This window comes from Genypterus blacodes, unplaced genomic scaffold, assembly GCF_046128005.1.
Source record: "Genypterus blacodes isolate CSIRO-AG114 ecotype Tasmania unplaced genomic scaffold, CSIRO-AGI_Gbla_v1 ptg000049l_1, whole genome shotgun sequence".
Classification (NCBI taxonomy): Eukaryota; Metazoa; Chordata; class Actinopteri; order Ophidiiformes; family Ophidiidae; genus Genypterus; species Genypterus blacodes.
Window position 1 is genome coordinate 76,614 of NW_027466862.1, and position 18,387 is coordinate 95,000.

Genomic DNA, 18,387 nt, shown 5'->3' on the forward strand with positions numbered 1-18,387 from the left:
GCCAATAAAGAGCAGCAGGGGGAGGGGCTTGAGCTGGCCAATCCAGTAGACATTCTGTAGGCGGAGCCTGAGGTCATCACACCACGTTCAGCACTGAGACTCAGAACTGAACACATACTACACACACACTACGCACATGCAGTGCACACAGCGTGCTCCTCTTTGAGTACTGCTGCCCCTCTTGGAAGTACAGTAAGTCTCAGCACATTCTCACAGTGAGTGTTACTGTATTACATTCAAATACACTGCAGCACTCTTGTTTTTGGCCCTCAGCTTGAAGGCCTCATGGACTCTGTGGCGCCCCCTGGCCTCGCCCTCTCGGGGGTGTCGCTCTTCTCCTTGTTGGCGTGCGGTATCCAGGGTGTGACGGCTTTCCTGCTTGCCTCGTGGTTTCGGGGGCGGAGCTCTGTGACAGAAAGATGGACGCTTGTGTGGCTCTTTTATGACGTCATCGTTCACATCACACTGGTAACAGCTCAGAGACCAACACAAAGGCCCGGCTCGGCCGACGGATTGGGCTTCTGATCCAGAACCACATGAAAAATACCCACGGTTTCTGGTTTGTCTTGTGTTTCTTACAGGAAGGTCCATTTGTCTACATGTCCCTCTGGGGGACAGTGGACACCTCAGAAGGTTTTCTGGCTGAATTATGTGAGTTGATTAATGTCAATGTTTACATTGTTTGATTTAAATCTGTTTTTCATTTGCTAGAAAAAATGTGAGTCCGTCTGTCTGTGTGTCCATCGCTGTGTCTCTCAGGGAAGGAGTACGGTAAAGCAGACAGCCGCTGGTTGGTTTCTGATCCCACTATCGTCTCTCTGGAGCTTCTCACCGTTGTCCTTGATTCTTTGCTCGCTCTTCTGCTCATCTATGCAGTTCTGAATGACAAATACTACAGGTAACACTGTCACAAGTACTTTATGTAATACTGTCAAGTACTGCACTTCTGCCATAATATTAACAATAATAATAACACTTATTGTACTTTACTTTACACCATAACAACAATATGTAAAGTATATGAATTTTGTATGTGTGTGTTTTCAGACACTTTGTGCAGATCACTCTGTGTGTGTGTGAGCTATACGGTGGCTGGATGACCTTCTGTCCTGATTGGCTGGTTGGCAGTCCACACCTCAACACGTCCAGCTGGCTTTACCTGTGGGTCTACCTAGTCTTCTTTAATGGGCTCTGGGTTCTGATCCCGGTTCTGCTGCTGATCCAGTCTTGGTTTGATTTAAGACAACTGCACATACTTGCACAGGACGCCGTGAGCAGGAAGAACTTCTAACTGAACTCATAAACTCAAGTTCATTCCATGTTAGCATGCTAACGCACTAACAGCTAGGCTGCCATTATCCAAAGTGCGCAGATGCTAGCATAATGAAAGGCTGTGTATAATCTGAAGAAAACATCACATTTATTTTTACATCACAGTCAAAAAACACAACAAACGGACTTTACAATGACCTCACATTCACCCATACAAGATCAATAAAGAGGTTGTTTCCTCACAGCTCTCAGCTCTTCTTGATGAGTTTGCTAACGGACAGGAAGGCCTGCTGCAGGCCTAGTCCTCTCAGTGCGCTGCATGCCTGAATCTCCCACAAACGATCACTGTAACTGTTGAGGTCCAGGACTCTGGAAATCTGCAGGAGAACAAAGGAGTCAGTTCTGTTTCTCTGTTGTACACTGCCACTCATTAGTACCACATTTTATTTTGTAGGTTGCCTGAAATTCTACAAATTTGAACGGTGAAGCTTGAATTCATATCAGAGTCCAACTCGAGTCAACCTCTGACCTTGAACAAGAATACAAGAGTTCTGTTTAACTCTAACAGATGTCAGGGTTTCCCCTTGTTCACCCTGACTGAACATGAACTGCATCTGTCGTGAACTATCCCACCTCTCTGATGGTCATGGAGTCGGACAGGTCCTTCTTGTTGGCCAGAACCATCAGAGGAACACCTTGTAAGTTCTCGTCACTCAGAACTTTCCTCAGGGCTCTCTGGGCCTCAGGCATCCGGGCTGAGTCGCTGCTGTCCACCACAAACACCAGAGCCTTACAGCCTTCCAGGTAGTACCTACAGACAGTAAGGAAATAACACAATCTGTCAAGTAAGCCAGAAACATAACGAGGTTCAACTACTACTACCCTAATCCAACAGATTGCGTATCCATAGCAACAAGGATCAGAGAGTTCATCTGCACCTCCAGTTTGGTCTCATGTTCTTCTGTCCTCCAACATCCCACACAGTCAGAGATGTCTTCTTGTCCAGCTCAAACATCCCGACATTGAATCCGATGGTTGGCGATGTGTCCATCACCTGCAAGTTAACATGAGGTCACACAGTCACATGACAAAGCAGCATCAGGGAGAGGTTCAAGGGGAGGTTCAGGAGGAGTGGAATAAAAAGGAGGAGGCTCTGTAGATGAAGTTTGGAGGAGTTTGAGAAGTCAAAGGTGGACTAACTGATGCCAACCCTCCAGGATGAACCACTGTAGGAGTTAATATGAGTTATGGGAGGAGTCAATAGGAGGAGTTGTTTGGTCTGACCTCTCCTGTTAACAGTCTGGTGAGCAGAGTAGACTTTCCAGCTGAATCCAAACCCATCAGGATCACCTGAAGACAGAGCCATAGAGACAAACTTAGAGACACACAAACAGACAGAGACACAAAGAGACATTTCTGACACAGACATAGAGACGCACAAAGAGATGTAGTTGTAAGCGGAACTGTAAAGTTGATCAATAAATCAAACGCTCTTTGCATCTTAAGGTTGGTTGGTTTTCAGGTTGTCTTACCTGAGGGACGGAGCTCCCAGATGCATTCTGTCCCATCACTCTTCTTTAAATGGAAAAAACGTTTCTTCTTTTAAAAGTCAGTCTGTTCCTGTGTCTTTGTCTCTCGGTCTCTGAATCTTCCTCTGCCTCTCTCTGATTCTCGGTCTTTGTCTGTCTCTTAGTCTTCGTCTATCCCTCTCTGTCTTTGTCTGTTTCTCAATCTTTGTCCGTCTCTCTGTCTCCCTCTGTCTCCTAGTCTTGGTCTGTCTCTCTCTGTTTCTCAGCCTTTGTCTGTCTGTCTCTCTCTCTGTCTCTTAGTCTTCGTCGCTCTCTCGCTATCTCTCAGTCTTCATCTGTCTCTCTCTCTCTCTCTCTGTCTCACAGTCTTGATCTGTCTCTCTCTCTCTGCTCCTCAGTCCTCGTCTGTCTCTCTCTTAGTCTTGGTCTGTCTCTTTGTCACTCAGTATTGCTCTATCCCTCCCTCTCTTGCTGTCAGTCTCTGACAGGTGTGTTTAGATGCATTTGTGATGTCAGCCTATCAGAAGGCAGCTTTTAGTCATGTGACTGTGTAACAGGTCTGGCAGCATTTTTCTCTGTGAGACACAAACGGTTTTACATCTAAATGTATTCAACAGAAACAAGAACATCGTCTGTGTTTTCACCTCTATGTTCATTTACATTTACAGCTGCTGACAAGGCTGCAGGCACACAGAGACTTGTTCATGTAGAAGATAAGCGGTGAGGCCTGCACACATGTAGGACATGCAAACATGTCCACCATCAGAGAAAAGAAAAAGTCAGTCTTCATCTGTTTCTCTGTCTCTCAGTCTTCGTCCGTCTCTCTGTCTCTCAGTCTTCATCCGTCTCTCTGTCTCTCAGTCTAGTAAAATAAAAATAAATAAAGTCGTAAAATAAAAAATAATTCCCAAATTAAGGCTGAGGAAGATTTCATTTTCTCCTCCTGACCGCAGGGTGGCAGCACCTCCCAAGGACCCGGCACTGTACAGAAGTGGAGAAATAGCAGCTTCGAGAAAAAGGAGGAGGAACAGAAAGGGGTGGAAGAGGAGGAGCGGCCGAGCGGGAAGAGGAAAAAGGAGCCGTATAAAACCGCGTGTAGCGGCTACGTGCGCTCTCTCGCTGCTCGCTCTGTCTCGCCCCCTACTGTAGTCAGAGAAATCATCATCTTCATCATGGGCTTCGGCGATCTGAAGAGTCCGAGCGGCCTCAAAGTGCTCAACGACTTCCTGACAGACCGCAGCTACGTGGAAGGGTCAGTGCGCGTGCTCACTCAGTGTGAATGTGAAGCTAATGTTCCCCTGCCGCGGCGCCATTTTCGCCCCGTGCTAAGCTAACGGCAGCTCAAGCTAATAGCGGCTACAGGAGAAGTAGAAGGGGAGCACTGCATATGTGGACACGTGTACAAGCGGTGACGTCTGTTTCACTGCAGCGAGCCGCGTGCTAACATGCTAGGTGCCACATGCGTTGACCCCTCTGTTATGCGTGTGTGATATGTGAGGGGGGCGTGTAGGACACATTTGTGATTTGATCCAATACATTTCCAAAATGTCTGGAGCCCAGATGAACGTGTCTTCATCTCCATGTAGCTGAGATGACTCCACTGAATGTGATCTTCTGTCTTGATGTCTCCTCAGGTTTGTTCCTTCTCAGGCAGACGTCGCGGTGTTAGACGCCCTCTCAGCTCCGCCCCCCGCTGAGCTGTGCCACGCGCTGCGCTGGTTCAAGCACATCAGCTCCTATAAGGATCAGAAGAACAGGTGAGGACCTGAACCATTTAGGCTCTTTGATCTTCAGTTCATTTATTGGGTTAGGGTTGGTTTGATCTTAAATGAGATGCAGTGACGCCAGGCTGCATCTTTCAGCTCCTGCATAGTTTTTCTAAATATACATACCGTATTTGAGAATGGAACTTGACACTTCATACAGAATAAAACCCTCCTCAGCCTTCCAGGAGTGAAGAAGCCTCTGGGTCAGTACGGTCCAGCAGGTGTAGCAGACACCACCTCCAGCTCCGCCCCCTCTGCTGCAAAAGATGAAGATGAAGACGACGATGATATTGACCTGTTTGGCTCCGATGAGGTGACTGTCTTCCTCTGCATTTGATTGGTTGATTGTGAAATGACAGAATCTAACCTTTCGTCTGTCCTCAGGAAAGTGAAGAGGCTGCAAGAGTGAAGGAACAGCGTCTGGTCGATTATGCAGCCAGGAAAACTAAGAGTAAGTGTGTGTGCGCAGTCACTACTGTTGCTGACCCCAGACTGACCTTATTCTGATGGAATCCTGTGCTTTGATTGACTGTCTGCTGGCCCTTAATGATGAACCAATCACCATCTTTCGACTGATGAGCTGATGCACCATTGTTTAACCTGAGAGAGTCACCAGCCACCAATCTGTGCTTGTTTGGTCTGAACACTTTTATGGTTGCTGACCACCTTCTCTCTCCCCCCCCCCCCCTCCCAGAGCCTGCTCTAATTGCCAAATCCTCCATCTTGTTGGACGTGAAGCCATGGGACGACGAAACGGACATGGGGAAGCTGGAGGAGCTTGTGCGCAGCATTCAGATGGACGGACTGCTGTGGGGACAGTGTAAGTGCCACACACAACTACAACAGAGCATGCTGGAGGACACAAGTACAGCACACTGCAGCCCCGTGTGTGTGCCTTACAGAGTAGTACTACAGAGAACATGTGTGGAGTAGATGATGATATAACACCATCTTTCGGCTGAAGCTGTGATGAAGCATTTATGATCTGAAAACTCCAGAAAGTCTGCTGGTCTTGAGTCAAGGTTGCAATGAGACGCTTGCACATGTTGAGAACTAATGGTTTTAGGTCTGAAATGAAGTGGTTTTGTCTCTGCAGCTAAACTGGTTCCTGTGGGTTATGGCATCAAGAAGCTGCAGATCGGCTGTGTGGTGGAGGACGACAAGGTGACGTTTGTTTGTTTCGTTTGTTGGTCTGTGGAGGAGTTTGCTCCATTTGTAATGATGGTCTATTTCAGGTGGGGACAGACATCCTGGAGGAGCACATCACAGCCTTTGAGGACTATGTTCAGTCCATGGATGTCGCCGCTTTCAACAAAGTCTGAACGCTGTACATGTCGAAATTAAAGCACTTAAACACAAATATTTATCGTTTCTCTTTCTGTCTGGTGGCTTTGATGTTCCTCATAAGAATAAAGGAAATGTTTGGATCGATTAATCTGTTTGGTTTTGGCATTGAGACTTGAATAACGGCTTCATATGGAAAACGGTGGAGGTCTCGGAGTTGGACAGCAGGCGGCACTGTGACCACGACTTGTATAAACTGAAAACCGGATGTTGACCACGGAGGCCAAGCTCGCGCTTCGTCATTACCACCGACAACAAACTAAACGGGCGCATGGACTTAGGTTCACATCCGGTCAACATCACGAACATCTCAGCCCGCGCGATTAACGGGAGGCGGACAGATGCCTGCGTGTGCGAGCTAACGGCTAACAGTCCTGCTAACCGATCGTCTAACATGGCGTCACCGCTCTAGAAATCAGCTGCTAACTCTGCTTTCAGGACCCAAACGGGTTGAAACGTGCCGAACTGCAATAGACGCTGCTGCTGCTGCTCGACCGGCCAGGTTGGTGTGTTTAACTCATCAAGTCTTCATCAATGAACTCAAAAGTTGAACGAGGCGACATTAGAGCCGTGAATGTTTGCGGTCAGATCAGTTTGATTTCTGTAAATGTACATTGTTGTAGTTCCGCTTTACTTGTTTATAGTTCCACAAATATACTAAATATACCAGAGACCAAGAAGATGCAACCTTCACTTCTGTTCATATTGTATGAATCTGTTTCTCAAGTCTAATAAACGTATGAAATCTGACCATCAGGCTCATTGGTTTCTTCCCCTGGTCGCCCTTGGTTACAGGATGGACCGGCCTGATTGGACAAACACGTTATTGACCCCGCCCCCTCCACGTAAGCGCTCATTAACATAGTCGCATAATTAGCATATTGTTAGCAGCGCGTTGGCTAATGTCAGACGGTAAGCAGCTGTTATTAGCATCAGCTTGCTAACGTGTGTGTTTGTTTCAGGTCAGTGAAAAATGGCGTCGTCCTGTGGGAAAGGTGAGACTTCAGGAGGGATGATTGATATATTCTGAGCCTGACCCTTAAAGGTGTGAGCTCAGACAATGTTAAGTTTTTCATTTTGGATAAACAACTAGAAAGCGAAATACATTTGAGTTTCTTGCTCTGTGTGAATATGGTCTGAATTTGTTAAAATAGTGGAACAATTGATGTATTTTACTTATGTGTGTGTGTGTGTGTTTGTTTCAGACGACCACAGGAAGACAGAAGAGTCTACGAGCAGGTGAGTAGAACAAACTGACCCAATCATCAGGGTGTGGTTGTACAGAGTTATTATTAACATGTTAAGCCTTCTCTTAAACCTAGAGAGGGGCCAAACAGCAAACACACACAAATGATGTCAAGACTCGGGAACGAAGCCGTCTGTGCTGATTACAGAAATGAAACTGTGTGCATTTGTGTGTTTCAGCATGTGGCCAGAGTCTCAGCCCGGTCCATCCAGCTGTCAGCCCAGCAGGCGAGGCTACTGTGGCTACTGCAGAGTCCTGTACGGCAACCTGGAGCAGGTAAACAAACACACACACCACAAGAACGGCTCTGATAGCTGGATCATGGTGGTCCACATGCGTGCGTGTGTGCGTGTGTGCGCGTGTGTGTGTGTAGCACCTGTCCAGTCTAAGACACATGGATTCTGTCCGAGCGTCGTCCAGAAGCTGCAGCTCCACTTCGACCAAATGCAGCCTTCTGGAGCGCTTCCTGCAGGACGTCCTGCAGCACCACCCGCACCACTACAGTGACCCCAGGTAACAACACGTCACAACAATAGATGAAACCAGAACAATCTACTTTCTATGACTGTTTCCTGAACTGTACAGGCCGCCCCCTGCTGACCTCACGCTGCCCCCTGCTGACCTCACGCTGCCCTCTGCTCCTCTGTTACCGAGGGCGGAGCTGGATGAACTCAACAGATGCCTGCTGGAACGCCGCTGGGACACACCCACCTCGGAGGACTCTTCCTGTGAGCTGGCCAATCAGAAGAAAGATGGAGGTGTCTGTAGCCGTGTAGAAAAGGATGAGGGTCAAAAGAGTGTGTCTGATCCTATCACAGAGCAGGACAAAGGAGAGACCGCCCTCACCCCTGAGGCACACACACACTCAGCACCCTCTGTCCACAGGAAAGCTCATAGGAAGACAAATCGCAGAAAAAACAAGGACTCCTCCCCTTCCTCCCCCCCCCACAGTGGCCCCGGGCCTCGGCCACACACACACCTGAGGCCCTGGCTGAGTTGGCAGAAGGAAAGGAGAGAGGTTCAGAAAGAGGAGGCCTTCTCCTCGGACCACAGTGACCCGGTGAATGAGACCATTGAGGAGGTCTGTTCAAAGCCCACACAACACCTACACATACAGCATATAAAAATAATATAAAAACATATCAGGAGGATCTTCTATGTATCATTCATTTAAATTGAGTCAGTCAACAGCTACTGAACAAGAAGACAGGGATTTACAGTGCCACATACTGCAGTGTATCTTTAAGTGTGATAAGTGACAGGGTTTCTTTGCCTTGACTCAAAGATCTTTGGCCCTGGTGGCCATTCTCTGTACTGCAGGTACGCCGCTGACCTCAGAATGCAAACCACAGCAGCTGTGATTGTAAAGTGTTTTGTCTTCTGTGTGTTACATGAAGATACATTTAATATCTAACCGATCATCAGAAGAGAGTAAAGCGCCCGACACGCTCTCACACCACTGTTTGTTTGAGTGACAGCCAGAGCGTGAATCGCATGACTGTATGATTACAAATGCTCCGGCCACATGAGAACAGTGAGCCAGCATTTTCTGATTTATCCACATTTCTGATGAGCTGACGTGTGTCAGTGTGGTACACGTGTGGTGGTACACGTGTGTCAGTGTGGTACACGTGTGGTGGTACACGTGTGTCAGTGTGGTGGTACACGTGTGTCAGTGTGGTGGTACACGTGTGTCAGTGCATGGGGAGAAGGCTTTGGTGGAATTCTCTATGCAGGAAGAAAACTACAGCACTTAGAATAACTTCATATACCATACATACATTTGACAGTTGTGTATATTACTGCCAGGATGTTGTGTTTGCCTCTGGGGCGTAATGAACTCTGCTATCTTTATAGATATAACGTAAGTTCAGATACTTCAATGAATGTTTAGGGTGAGAGACAGAATGAATAGAATGTTCTGAAACCTGAAACCATAAGATTTCACAATGTTTTCAACATGTTTCATTCATGTTAGATTGAAATGTTTTGAACGGCAGGTGATCCATAAGTGCTGTCATGGCTTCAGTTCCACTCCTGGCCAACAGGAGGACACAGACAGCCTCCACTTGGTCCTGGACTCCCTGAAGTCCCAGAGCGAGGACTGGGACTCGCCTGTGCAGGTCAGGACCAGCTGCGGTGTTGTGAGCTGTTAAAAATGTTTTTTTAGTTCCCCATAATTCTCAGGCAGTCGTCTGATTTGAAACCATTTTTTGTATTTTAGAAGTAATCCAGCAGAAGCAGCCAACATGCTCTGATTGTTTCTCTCAGGCAGTTTTACAGCTGGACACACATCCTTCGCACACACCTGTGCAGACGAGTCGGTCAGAGGGGCGGGGCCACAGCTGCTTGATGGACATGCAGGTGGACATAGAGGACCAGTTCTACTCATACCAGCTGGACTCTGTCCTCCACAGTGAGCGCAGAGCAGTGGGCGGGGCCTGGCAGGAGCAGGGCTACAGGACTCTGCCAATAGAGAAGATTCTGCCAGTACCTGCGCATATCCCAGAATCCTTCATGGGCAAGACCTGGCCTCAGATTGAGCAGGAGGACGAGAAGAAGGTGGAGAGGCTGGTTCGACAGTTCAATCGGGCAAAATTCCTCTGTTACTTTGACAGTGAGTCACTGGCCAGGTATGATGTTTGAGTGTAAATATGCTACACTTATAATACTCTGTTTCATATGTGGGGTCCTACGTCACACCTGACTGAGGGGAGGGACTCTCTCTTTGAAGTCCCTCTTGAGATTTAGTCCCTTTTTCCTATATTGTTCTTGTTTAACATACATTATACAATCAATCACAGACACATGAGTGACAGTTCAGCAGTCTGAGCTTGAAGACGTCCGCTTTCTGTTTGTAAGTGATTCCTAAACGTGTGAGCTGCTGAGATTTTAGGAATTGTACTAAAGATCAAAGGTTATACTGCTGATGTCATCGCTCACAGGTTTGGCAGGCGGAGCCAAGAGAAGACGAGGAGGCGTCATGAGTCAGATACCGGAATTCTCCCTTTGTTGGTACACGATGAAGACGATCCTTTGTATATCAGCAAATATAGGAGGGGGCGGAGCTTCAGAATGGCGTCCAGGTGTCAGGTGACAACATTGTATAGTTTTCATGAATTTAGACTTTGAAAGTTCCAAGTTCTGTTCAACTTTATTGTCTTACATACAGAAGAGTGAAATATTGCTTCTTCTGTATGTTGACGCTATAAAAATATCACGAGTAAAAAATCCCTCAACTCATCAGGAAGTTAGTTATTGTTTTTTTGTCAAAGGTTTTGTTTTATACCTTTTTACTACAAGGCCTTACCAGGCTGTTCAGAAGGGTCAGAAGACCTTCAGTACCAGGTCCTTCAGTACCAGGTCCTCTCCAGGTCCTTCAGTACCAGGTCCTCTTCAGGTCCTCCAGTACCAGGTCCTCTCCAGGTCCTTCAGTACCAGGTCCTCTCCAGGTCCTCCAGTACCAGGTCCTCCTTAAGCCCTTCAGTGCCAGGGCCTTCAGTACCAGGGCCTCTCTAGGTCCACTGCTTGAAAACTGCTTCACTCTTCATCCCAGGAGAGGAAGAGGCCTTTAGCCTCTGATGGCTGGTTGGATATGATATCATCAAACATTTGACTATATGAATGAATATATTTGTCGCCACAACGTTTTCAACCTGAAACTTCAGTTTTGGCAAATCACTCAGCCTCCAAAGGGGTCTTGAATTTCTTTTCAAAATAAAAGCTTCAACATCTGACAGAAAGTACAAGACTGGAGACAAAGAAGCAGAATAAGCAGTTTACACCAATGTTAAACCTAAAGCAATGTAAGAAATACAAAGGGAACATTGAATAATTGTGATGGTCACTTTATTTATCTTCTATCAGATATTTAGAAGCTCAGATGCAAATCTTTAAGATGTCTCGTTTTTATTTAAATACAAAAAATTCCTTTTTTTCTACCTGCCTACTTTGTTCAGAGTAAACAAGCAAAACTCTTGCATGAATACGTGTGATGATGTCACATTAAGTCATGAAGTCATTATGACATTACAGCAGCATTCAGTGTCATCACAGGAAATGGATTCATTTAATGAAGTGCAACCACAAGAGGGTTTGAACTGGGCCCAGGGTCACTGCATGCTGTGTGGATGAAGGGGGCTGGAAGGATAAAAATATTCCTCGACTCAGGTCGTTGATTTATGGATTTTGTGCTAAATATACAAAACAATGTAATCTGTTAAAAGAGTGTCTGTTGATCCTTGAAATATTATTAGTAATCAAAGCTGTTGACTTTATTCTCCATCTATTTTGACTGTGCAGGTAGTGAAGGTCAGTCACAGCACTCAGACTGTCCAATTGGTTGTCCCAGCTGTCCGTCAACCAGCTCTGGAAGCTCTGCCGCTAAACATCCATCCAGCCAGTCGGAATTCTGCTGAGATTCCCTCAGAGAGAACTCCTGAGGCGCCGACACCAGGGAATCTGTGGCGCCTTCCCCCCTCATACTCCCACATAATCACGCCCCTCCAGCCTAGAACGTCTTTAGTCTACCTCCTCTGCTCCCCCAGCAGCCCGGTGCCCAAACATTCATCTCTCACAGGCTCCGCCTCCAAGCGCTGCAGGCGGAAAAAGAGACCAATGGATCACGTGGTCCGGGGGTTAAAGGTGAAATACAAACGGCTACCGTTCAAGTTCTATGACCCAAACAGGAACCGGATCCTGCAGAATGCCCCCAAAGGTTCCCGGTGGCACTGTAGCTCCGCCCCCACCAACAAACCTACGCCGGCCTGTGTCCGACAGTTGTTCAGAAGTCTCAGCCCAGACCTGAACACGGAGAGGTTGGCAGGGGAGGGAGGGAGAGAGCAGAAGAGTGCAACAGGCTGCTCTGCTTCTGGATCATCCAAGGTCAAAGGTCCGAGGCCATCAGACATAGGTCTGTTGTCTGCTACAACTCTCCCTTTTAGCCAATCCAACGGTAGCCATTTCCTGCGGGGCACGCTCGGTAGGAGCCCAGCACAGCCTCCGAAACAGGAAGCGGGCAGGAAGCGGGGCCGGACTCGTCAAACCCCACCCCCTCCCAGAGCTGGCAGGCCAGTCCGGGGGGTACAAAGCACGACCCCCCAAGCCTCCAAAAGAGGGGTGGACAGGGAGGCTGTGACTCCGCCCCAATCCAGGAGAAAAAGTCTGCGGCGGGCAGGACACCCAGGCCCCGTCTCACCTCTGCACCCCGCACCCCGCAGGGAGAGGAGCAGGAGGGGCCGGAGGTGATCCACACCTGATCAGGTAGCACAGCCATCAGGGAGAAACGTATCTGATCAGATCAATACTTTAAGGGACCGTGCGGCTCTGTCCCTCAGCAGCAGATGTAACAGTCACATGTGGCCTCATTTATATTCTAACTCTTTAAACCAACTAAGGGCTCACAGGAAGTTTGTCCACTTTCAGTCATTTACATAAAACAATTGAACATTTGTTTTCATTGATGTAAAAGACAAATCATTATTTATTGATTATGAACATCACTGCTGTGCCAAATGAGAATGTTTATTTTCTGTTTGCTTTATAAATGAGTTAACTTTACAGCTCCTTTTGTAGGCTGATGTGTTGATCTATAGATTACGATATGAAAGCAATTTTTACCTTTGCAATAATGTAAATATATGTTAATTTAATAATTTAAGAATAAACAGCTCCTGTAGATCTGATGGTCAGTGTGTGTTAGTGTGTGTGTGTGTGTGTGTGTGTTACAGCATTAACTAGGTGGTGAACAGAAGCTCCAACCTCGTCTGCAGCTTCCTGAAGGTCCTCAGTCTTCCTGTCATCTACACAGAGGAACAGCTTCTTCTTCATCATCATCATCAACATCATTGGTTATTACAGTTTTGCTTTTATGACATTCTCAGCCAGCAGGGGGTGCTGTAGGTTACATCACTGTAAACAGATTACGTCTAATGAATTATTAGATTGATCGAGATGAAATCAGGCTTTTATTTTTCTTTATAATTACTAAAATGGAACGAGTTTAAGTGTAGAGTCCAGTTAACTCAAAATGACAAACATGTCTGGAGATGAACTGAACTGACCTGTCTGTCTGTCTTTGCACCAGTCTGTCTGCAGCAACATGTCCACCTTCAGTCTGTCTACTGTTTGCCACAACAGCTTCTCTGTACAACACCTCCCACCATCCTCCTCTTCCTCGTCCACTGGCTCAGCCTCCTGACATTTCAAATGGTTAACTTCACCCGCACGATTCTCCCCTGCCTGGTTTTTGTGTGAAAGTAGTGCACCCCAGTGGATTGTGGGAGATGGCGTTTCTGTGTTCTCTGTGTCTTCCTCGCACCACTCTCCCTCTTCTGCAATGCTCTCCTCCTCTTCTTCCTCCTCTCCAGCATCTTCTCTCTTCACCCCCTCCTCTTCCTCATCCTGTGTGCTCTCCCTGTGATTGGTCTGGATTCTGGTCTCCTCCTCTTCCTCCTCATCATCATCTTCTGTGTTTGGTGTGTTGCTGGTATGCTGAGTGTCAGTCTTGCTCAGTGCCTGAAGGAGAAGATGAGAATCCCTTTGATCTTTCCTTTCTGAATCACTGAATTTAACTCATCAGATGACTGAACCAACGCTCAAATGACCAAGTCAACTAATCTCATTTTAACTAATTAACAAATCTAGATGACTTATTAACTGACCAAATCTAGCAGACAGACAGCTAACTAGATCTAAGAAGAACCCACCAGATTTAACTGACTGACTTTGACTGAATCAAATGTAACTAATTGCGTACCAGAAAACTAAGAATGTAATTAACCAAGACTAATTAAGTAATGAAGTACTTACTGACTAATTACATTTAACAGACTAATTTACCAATTTACTCACTGAATAACCATATTGAACCAATTGACAAATCAAGTCTAACTTATCAATTAACAAAATAACGACTATCTAACCAAATCTAACCATTTAACTGACCAAATTGTAAATACTACTATACTACTATTGAAATACTACTATACTTGACCAGCAAGTCCAGTTGTCCAAGAGTTCCTGTCTGTCTGTCTGTCTGTCTGCCTGCCTACCAGTGTGCGTGCGTGCGTGTGCGCAGGTTACTTGTGTCAGCAGGCCCTGTAGCTGGATATTGTGTTGTCTCAGTGTATCCATGGTAACCTCCATCTCCGAGCACCGATCCTCCAGAATGCCCTGCTCTGATTGGACAGCCTGCCGCCACGCCTGCAGCTCCTGCTCCAACAGCCTACACACACATTCATACAGTATGAATCTGTCTCACACTCCACCACTTTCACCTGAGAGTTTCTGAGGTAGTTCATAGATTTCTGAGTAGTGTGTTTGCACAAACATCAACAATCAAAAATGTATTCATGAAATCACAGGTTGTGTGATGAATTCTCACCATTTATCTCTCTGCAGAGTTCTGACCTCAGCCAGCAGAGACGACTGCAACAAACAGGTACAAAACTGTTACACACTGTTAAATGTATTACACACAAACACACTGATGTGACAATTACAATGGAAATGCAAACTAAAGAAGTCAAAATAAGTCGCTGGATGGAACTATTGGTATTCAATGGACTAACTAGAGGGCGTTCATAACTTGCCCAGTTGTGTCCATCTCTCCGTGAGGAATTGTAACAGATGGTTGACTACATCCACATTTTTTGAAGAATCAGCCACACCCACTCAACTTTGGCACCCAAAGAATCCAGGACAGAAGTTGTTTGAACTCTATTGCAGATCACAAGTTGTAGGCCTAAACATGTGGTAGTTACAGTGCAGCCGTCAGGCTTCTTACTTTGATCATGTCCAACCTGTACAAAGTTTCCTAAAACGGGTCAATGCATTTTGGAGACATCCTGGAGACAGACATGACCTACAACATGTTTTACCAGTTTATGGTTCTTCACCTGAAACGGAGAACCTGTCCCAAGCAGACACACATGAGTTAATATTGAAGAAAGAGGGGGAACCCTAACATAACCTTAACCTAAACTAACCGTTAAAGTAGCAGTCCACACGCCTGAGCTCATGCTCGGCACTGTTGGAACAATGTGGTGTAAAACAGAGGCACCTGGTTCACCTTAATCATAACAGCCCACACAGCCAAGACTGATGAAGGATCTGAGGCTGGGGGGAAAGATGTGAGTTTGGCTCGGGATAAAACACATTTATCCTACGGAGATGAATCAAAATACCTGAAACCATTCCAAACCCATGATCATTTGATCTGCACAGCTATAAACAGTCATGCTATTCAAGGAAGCAATAAAACTGTCCGTACTTGGGCTACTTGCATATCTGGAGTATCAGCATTTCTGGGTTCGGTTATGGGCTATAAATGGCGAGAGAGAGAAAAGAAACCCGCCGTCTTCTGTTGTATTAATGTTATAGTAAAAATGAGAAAATACCAAGAAACTGAAGATATCTTACAAAAGTGTGCACTACTTCCCACACAGAACAACCTAAACAGGTTCATCTGCTAAGCATGGTGGAGGAAGTGTGACGGTTTGGGGTGCTTCTGCTCAGCTGGTATTCTGTCTATAATGCACTGGACAGTCACTGGATCTCAACACCATTGAGCTGCTGTGGGAACAGCTTGACCTTCTCATACAAAAACAAGTGCCCGTCAAGCCAATCCAACTTGTGGGGGGAGTTTCATGAAACTGCAGAGTCCCTAATCAAATTGACAGCTGGAATGCCAAAGATCTGGAGTGGGTTAGGGTTAATGATGGCTAAATGATAACAGCAAAGTTTGAATCATGAAATTATAATTTTGAGCCTAAATCATTATTTCTAATGTTGCCAGTATCTTGACTTTATTTTCTATTCATTTGGCAACTTATTGGATAAATAAGAGTGTGGTCATGGAAAATCATCACACGGAAGGTGTGACATGAGTATTTCCAAACATTTGATCAGTAGTGAATCCAGTTTATTGTGAGCCAGCACAAACACAGTGTTGTTCTGTGTACAGTTTGCCAATCATAAACTAAAATCTTGGTTAAATTGGGGGCAGCAGTAGCTCAGTCCATAGGGATTCAGCTTGGGAACCGGAGGGTCGCCGGTTCATGTCCCGTATGGACCAAGTAAGTGGACTGGTAGCTGGCGAGTTGCCAGTTTGCCTCCAGGGCACTGCCGAGCTGCCCCCGAGCAAGGCACCGAACCCCCAACTGCTCCACAGGCGCCGTAAATGGCTGCCCTGCACCCCCTCTGTAATGCATGTGTTTGTGTGTGTGTGATATGAGGGGGTGCAAGATAAATTTCAATTGTGTGTTGGAAGTTGCTTTGGATAAAAGCGTCTGCTAAATGACTGTAAATTAAAAAAAATTTAATTAAATTGTACAGGAAGGGTTAATGTTGTCATTTTAAATGAGGAGGATGGAGTCGTTTGGATTTTCTTTGCAATTCTGCCAACAAAACAATCTTGCAGATTCCTAATATAACCCAGCCTTATGTTAATCTTAACCCTTGAAACAACACCGACCCAAACAGCTCCATGCTCGTCCAATAACTAGCAGCTTTTCCAATCCTTCCAAATCTTTTTTCCTCCTGATCGGATCAATACTAAGACACACAGACCTGATTATTCTATATACTGAATATAGTTTTGAGTATGAGATTTGTATTTACTTTATATATTAGATCTTGATTGGTTTTCAACATTCATACAAAAATACATGCACATCAGGGGTCAGAGGTCACCTGCTGTGATGGCGTCTCATCGTCAGTCTGCAAGCCCTTGGAGGAGGAGCTAAGAGGAAGTAGTACTGAGGCATCATGGGAAACAACTCTTCCAGGCTCACGGTTTAATGCAGATGATGAGCGGTCAGCCAATTGGGTTAAAGAATCAGTGGGAGGCGGAGCTCTGTGGAACAGTGAAAACTACAATGTTAACAGGAGGGGGCGGGCCACAACAAACTCAAAGAGACGCACCCATCTCACCCGTTTGCAGTTCCTCCTGGCTCAGCCCACATCATTTTTCTCCTCTCTGCCTCTTGCCTTGTGTATCGCCGTGGTAATAGGGTATGACGAGCACTGTGCATTAACAAGGACAGAGACTCCCTCCAGGTTGGCTGGCAGAAAGACAATCAGGCAAGGACAGAGACAGACAGAGACACTGATTGACAGAAACAGAGACACAGATGGACAGGCAGGCAGGGAGACAGAAAATGAGACAGACAGAGACAAAGACAGACACCGACATGGTTTCATTTTGGGCCCCACTTGTCTCTCAGCTCTCACCCCGGGACATCATCCGGCTGAGGGTCGCCCTCTGTGATTGAGGGTTTGACTACCTGATGATGTGAAGACTGGATCCATGGACTGTGCAGAAGAGACCTTTGTGGTCCAACCAGACTGGAAGGAGGTCACAGAGAAGTGACATTGGGCATGGGCCACATAGTGAATCAGGGTCATCCACTGCACCTGTTCTCCTTTCCCAGGCAGGATTGCTTAATCAAGAGCAACCTTCAGAACTGAAGAGCAGCCTGGACATTAAAGTAATTAAAGTGAAGGCAGAAGTTCTCCAAAGGTTCTTGACGCCGGCCAAGGAAACGGAACCATTTCCACACAACCTGCCTCAGAAAACTTTGTGAAACTGTCGGGTTCCCGAACACGGGACAAGGTCCTTAATCACGCTGGCCTTCCTAGCAGGCACAGCATCCTGATGCAGTTGCAGCTAGTTAGTTAGGCTGGACATTTTGTGCCACACCATTACAAATGGCCAGCATGGCAAATGATTCTAAGGAGGCCAGATGAGATAAAGGACTGAAGGAAAGGACCTGAAATGGTCTAATCAGGGACCACACATGGGGCTTCATGAAGGCTCAGTGAGCTGTTAAGACTTGCCTCAGCTGAGATACAGTCCATAATGCTACCAACCCCATTCACACTGAGCAGCAACAGAACCCTTCAACACCCAGGGCGACTGAATGATGCTTGTCGTATTGATGAACAAACAGATGTCTCTGACGTTTAGATAGAGAATATCTTAAATGCATTATTTTCCTGTGTGTGTGTGTGTGTGTGTGTGTGTGTGTGTGTGTGTGTCTTACCTGTGTGCAGTATTCCAGCACTGGGTGGTGTGTTTTGTGTTTTGTGGTGTGCTGGTCGGTCAGGAAACAGGTCTGACACACATGGAGGTTCACACACTTCGTACAACGGTACCTGTGTGTACACACACATACACACACATTGCTTTGTAATTGGCTAGCAGATGTTGGGGTTGGACACACTTGGA

At 46.3% G+C, this 18,387-nt stretch overlaps 5 protein-coding genes across 9 annotated transcripts in view; 3 read left to right on the forward strand and 2 right to left on the reverse strand.

Annotated features, from left to right (window-relative positions):
• The first annotated feature begins 69 nt into the window (after positions 1–69).
• ebpl (EBP like) lies at positions 70–1,516 on the forward strand. Its single transcript, XM_076150105.1, has 5 exons — positions 70–192; positions 274–468; positions 582–651; positions 760–898; positions 1,048–1,516. Exons 2-5 carry the CDS (start codon positions 286–288, stop codon positions 1,289–1,291), a joined length of 636 nt encoding a protein of 211 aa, XP_076006220.1. The 5' UTR covers positions 70–192; positions 274–285; the 3' UTR covers positions 1,292–1,516.
• arl11 (ADP-ribosylation factor-like 11) lies at positions 1,399–2,962 on the reverse strand. The gene is made up of 5 exons (XM_076150106.1): positions 2,805–2,962; positions 2,557–2,622; positions 2,211–2,326; positions 1,906–2,083; positions 1,399–1,649 (listed from the first exon to the last, which is right to left on the reverse strand). Exons 1-5 carry the CDS (start codon positions 2,838–2,840, stop codon positions 1,521–1,523), a joined length of 525 nt encoding a protein of 174 aa, XP_076006221.1. The 5' UTR covers positions 2,841–2,962; the 3' UTR covers positions 1,399–1,520.
• Positions 2,963–3,900: 938 nt separating this feature from the next.
• eef1b2 (eukaryotic translation elongation factor 1 beta 2) lies at positions 3,901–5,927 on the forward strand. The gene is made up of 7 exons (XM_076150103.1): positions 3,901–4,053; positions 4,436–4,558; positions 4,745–4,880; positions 4,952–5,018; positions 5,262–5,387; positions 5,664–5,731; positions 5,803–5,927. Exons 1-7 carry the CDS (start codon positions 3,974–3,976, stop codon positions 5,887–5,889), a joined length of 687 nt encoding a protein of 228 aa, XP_076006218.1. The 5' UTR covers positions 3,901–3,973; the 3' UTR covers positions 5,890–5,927.
• A 122-nt stretch (positions 5,928–6,049) lies between these two features.
• Positions 6,050–12,770, forward strand: zdbf2 (zinc finger, DBF-type containing 2). Of its 5 annotated transcripts, none has more exons than XM_076150095.1 (11): positions 6,050–6,417; positions 6,669–6,756; positions 6,874–6,906; positions 7,117–7,150; positions 7,337–7,433; positions 7,531–7,670; positions 7,743–8,238; positions 9,158–9,280; positions 9,429–9,790; positions 10,103–10,250; positions 11,460–12,770. In XM_076150095.1, exons 3-11 carry the CDS (start codon positions 6,885–6,887, stop codon positions 12,402–12,404), a joined length of 2,367 nt encoding a protein of 788 aa, XP_076006210.1. In that variant the 5' UTR covers positions 6,050–6,417; positions 6,669–6,756; positions 6,874–6,884; the 3' UTR covers positions 12,405–12,770. The 5 variants fall into 5 exon arrangements, with proteins under 5 accessions (XP_076006210.1, XP_076006211.1, XP_076006209.1 ...); XM_076150096.1 differs by having other exon boundaries at positions 6,050–6,413; positions 6,874–6,956; XM_076150094.1 differs by having other exon boundaries at positions 6,050–6,413.
• Positions 12,771–12,833: 63 nt separating this feature from the next.
• dytn (dystrotelin) overlaps positions 12,834–18,387 on the reverse strand; it is a 7,761-nt gene continuing 2,207 nt past the window's right edge. Inside the window, 7 exon segments of the mRNA XM_076150108.1 lie at positions 12,834–12,958; positions 13,220–13,673; positions 14,241–14,382; positions 14,542–14,585; positions 16,851–17,013; positions 17,091–17,221; positions 18,203–18,314. Of these exon segments, the coding sequence (XP_076006223.1) occupies positions 12,855–12,958; positions 13,220–13,673; positions 14,241–14,382; positions 14,542–14,585; positions 16,851–17,013; positions 17,091–17,221; positions 18,203–18,314 (1,150 nt within the window). The 3' untranslated portion in view covers positions 12,834–12,854.

Coding starts and splice junctions, on each gene's coding strand:
- ebpl (XM_076150105.1), top strand. CDS start 286: ATGGACTCTGTGGCGCCCCCTGGCCTCGCCCTCTCGGGGGTGTCGCTC. Junction 652..759: donor AGGTTTTCTGGCTGAATTAT/GTGAGTTGATTA, acceptor TGTGTCTCTCAG/GGAAGGAGTACGGTAAAGCA. Junction 899..1,047: donor CTGAATGACAAATACTACAG/GTAACACTGTCA, acceptor GTGTGTTTTCAG/ACACTTTGTGCAGATCACTC.
- arl11 (XM_076150106.1), bottom strand. CDS start 2,840: ATGGGACAGAATGCATCTGGGAGCTCCGTCCCTCAG. Junction 2,623..2,804: donor CTGGGAGCTCCGTCCCTCAG/GTAAGACAACCT, acceptor CTCTGTCTTCAG/GTGATCCTGATGGGTTTGGA. Junction 2,327..2,556: donor CCAGACTGTTAACAGGAGAG/GTCAGACCAAAC, acceptor GTTAACTTGCAG/GTGATGGACACATCGCCAAC.
- eef1b2 (XM_076150103.1), top strand. CDS start 3,974: ATGGGCTTCGGCGATCTGAAGAGTCCGAGCGGCCTCAAAGTGCTCAAC. Junction 4,054..4,435: donor GACCGCAGCTACGTGGAAGG/GTCAGTGCGCGT, acceptor ATGTCTCCTCAG/GTTTGTTCCTTCTCAGGCAG. Junction 5,388..5,663: donor CGGACTGCTGTGGGGACAGT/GTAAGTGCCACA, acceptor TTGTCTCTGCAG/CTAAACTGGTTCCTGTGGGT.
- zdbf2 (XM_076150095.1), top strand. CDS start 6,885: ATGGCGTCGTCCTGTGGGAAAG. Junction 6,907..7,116: donor GGCGTCGTCCTGTGGGAAAG/GTGAGACTTCAG, acceptor TGTTTGTTTCAG/ACGACCACAGGAAGACAGAA. Junction 9,281..9,428: donor ACTGGGACTCGCCTGTGCAG/GTCAGGACCAGC, acceptor TGTTTCTCTCAG/GCAGTTTTACAGCTGGACAC.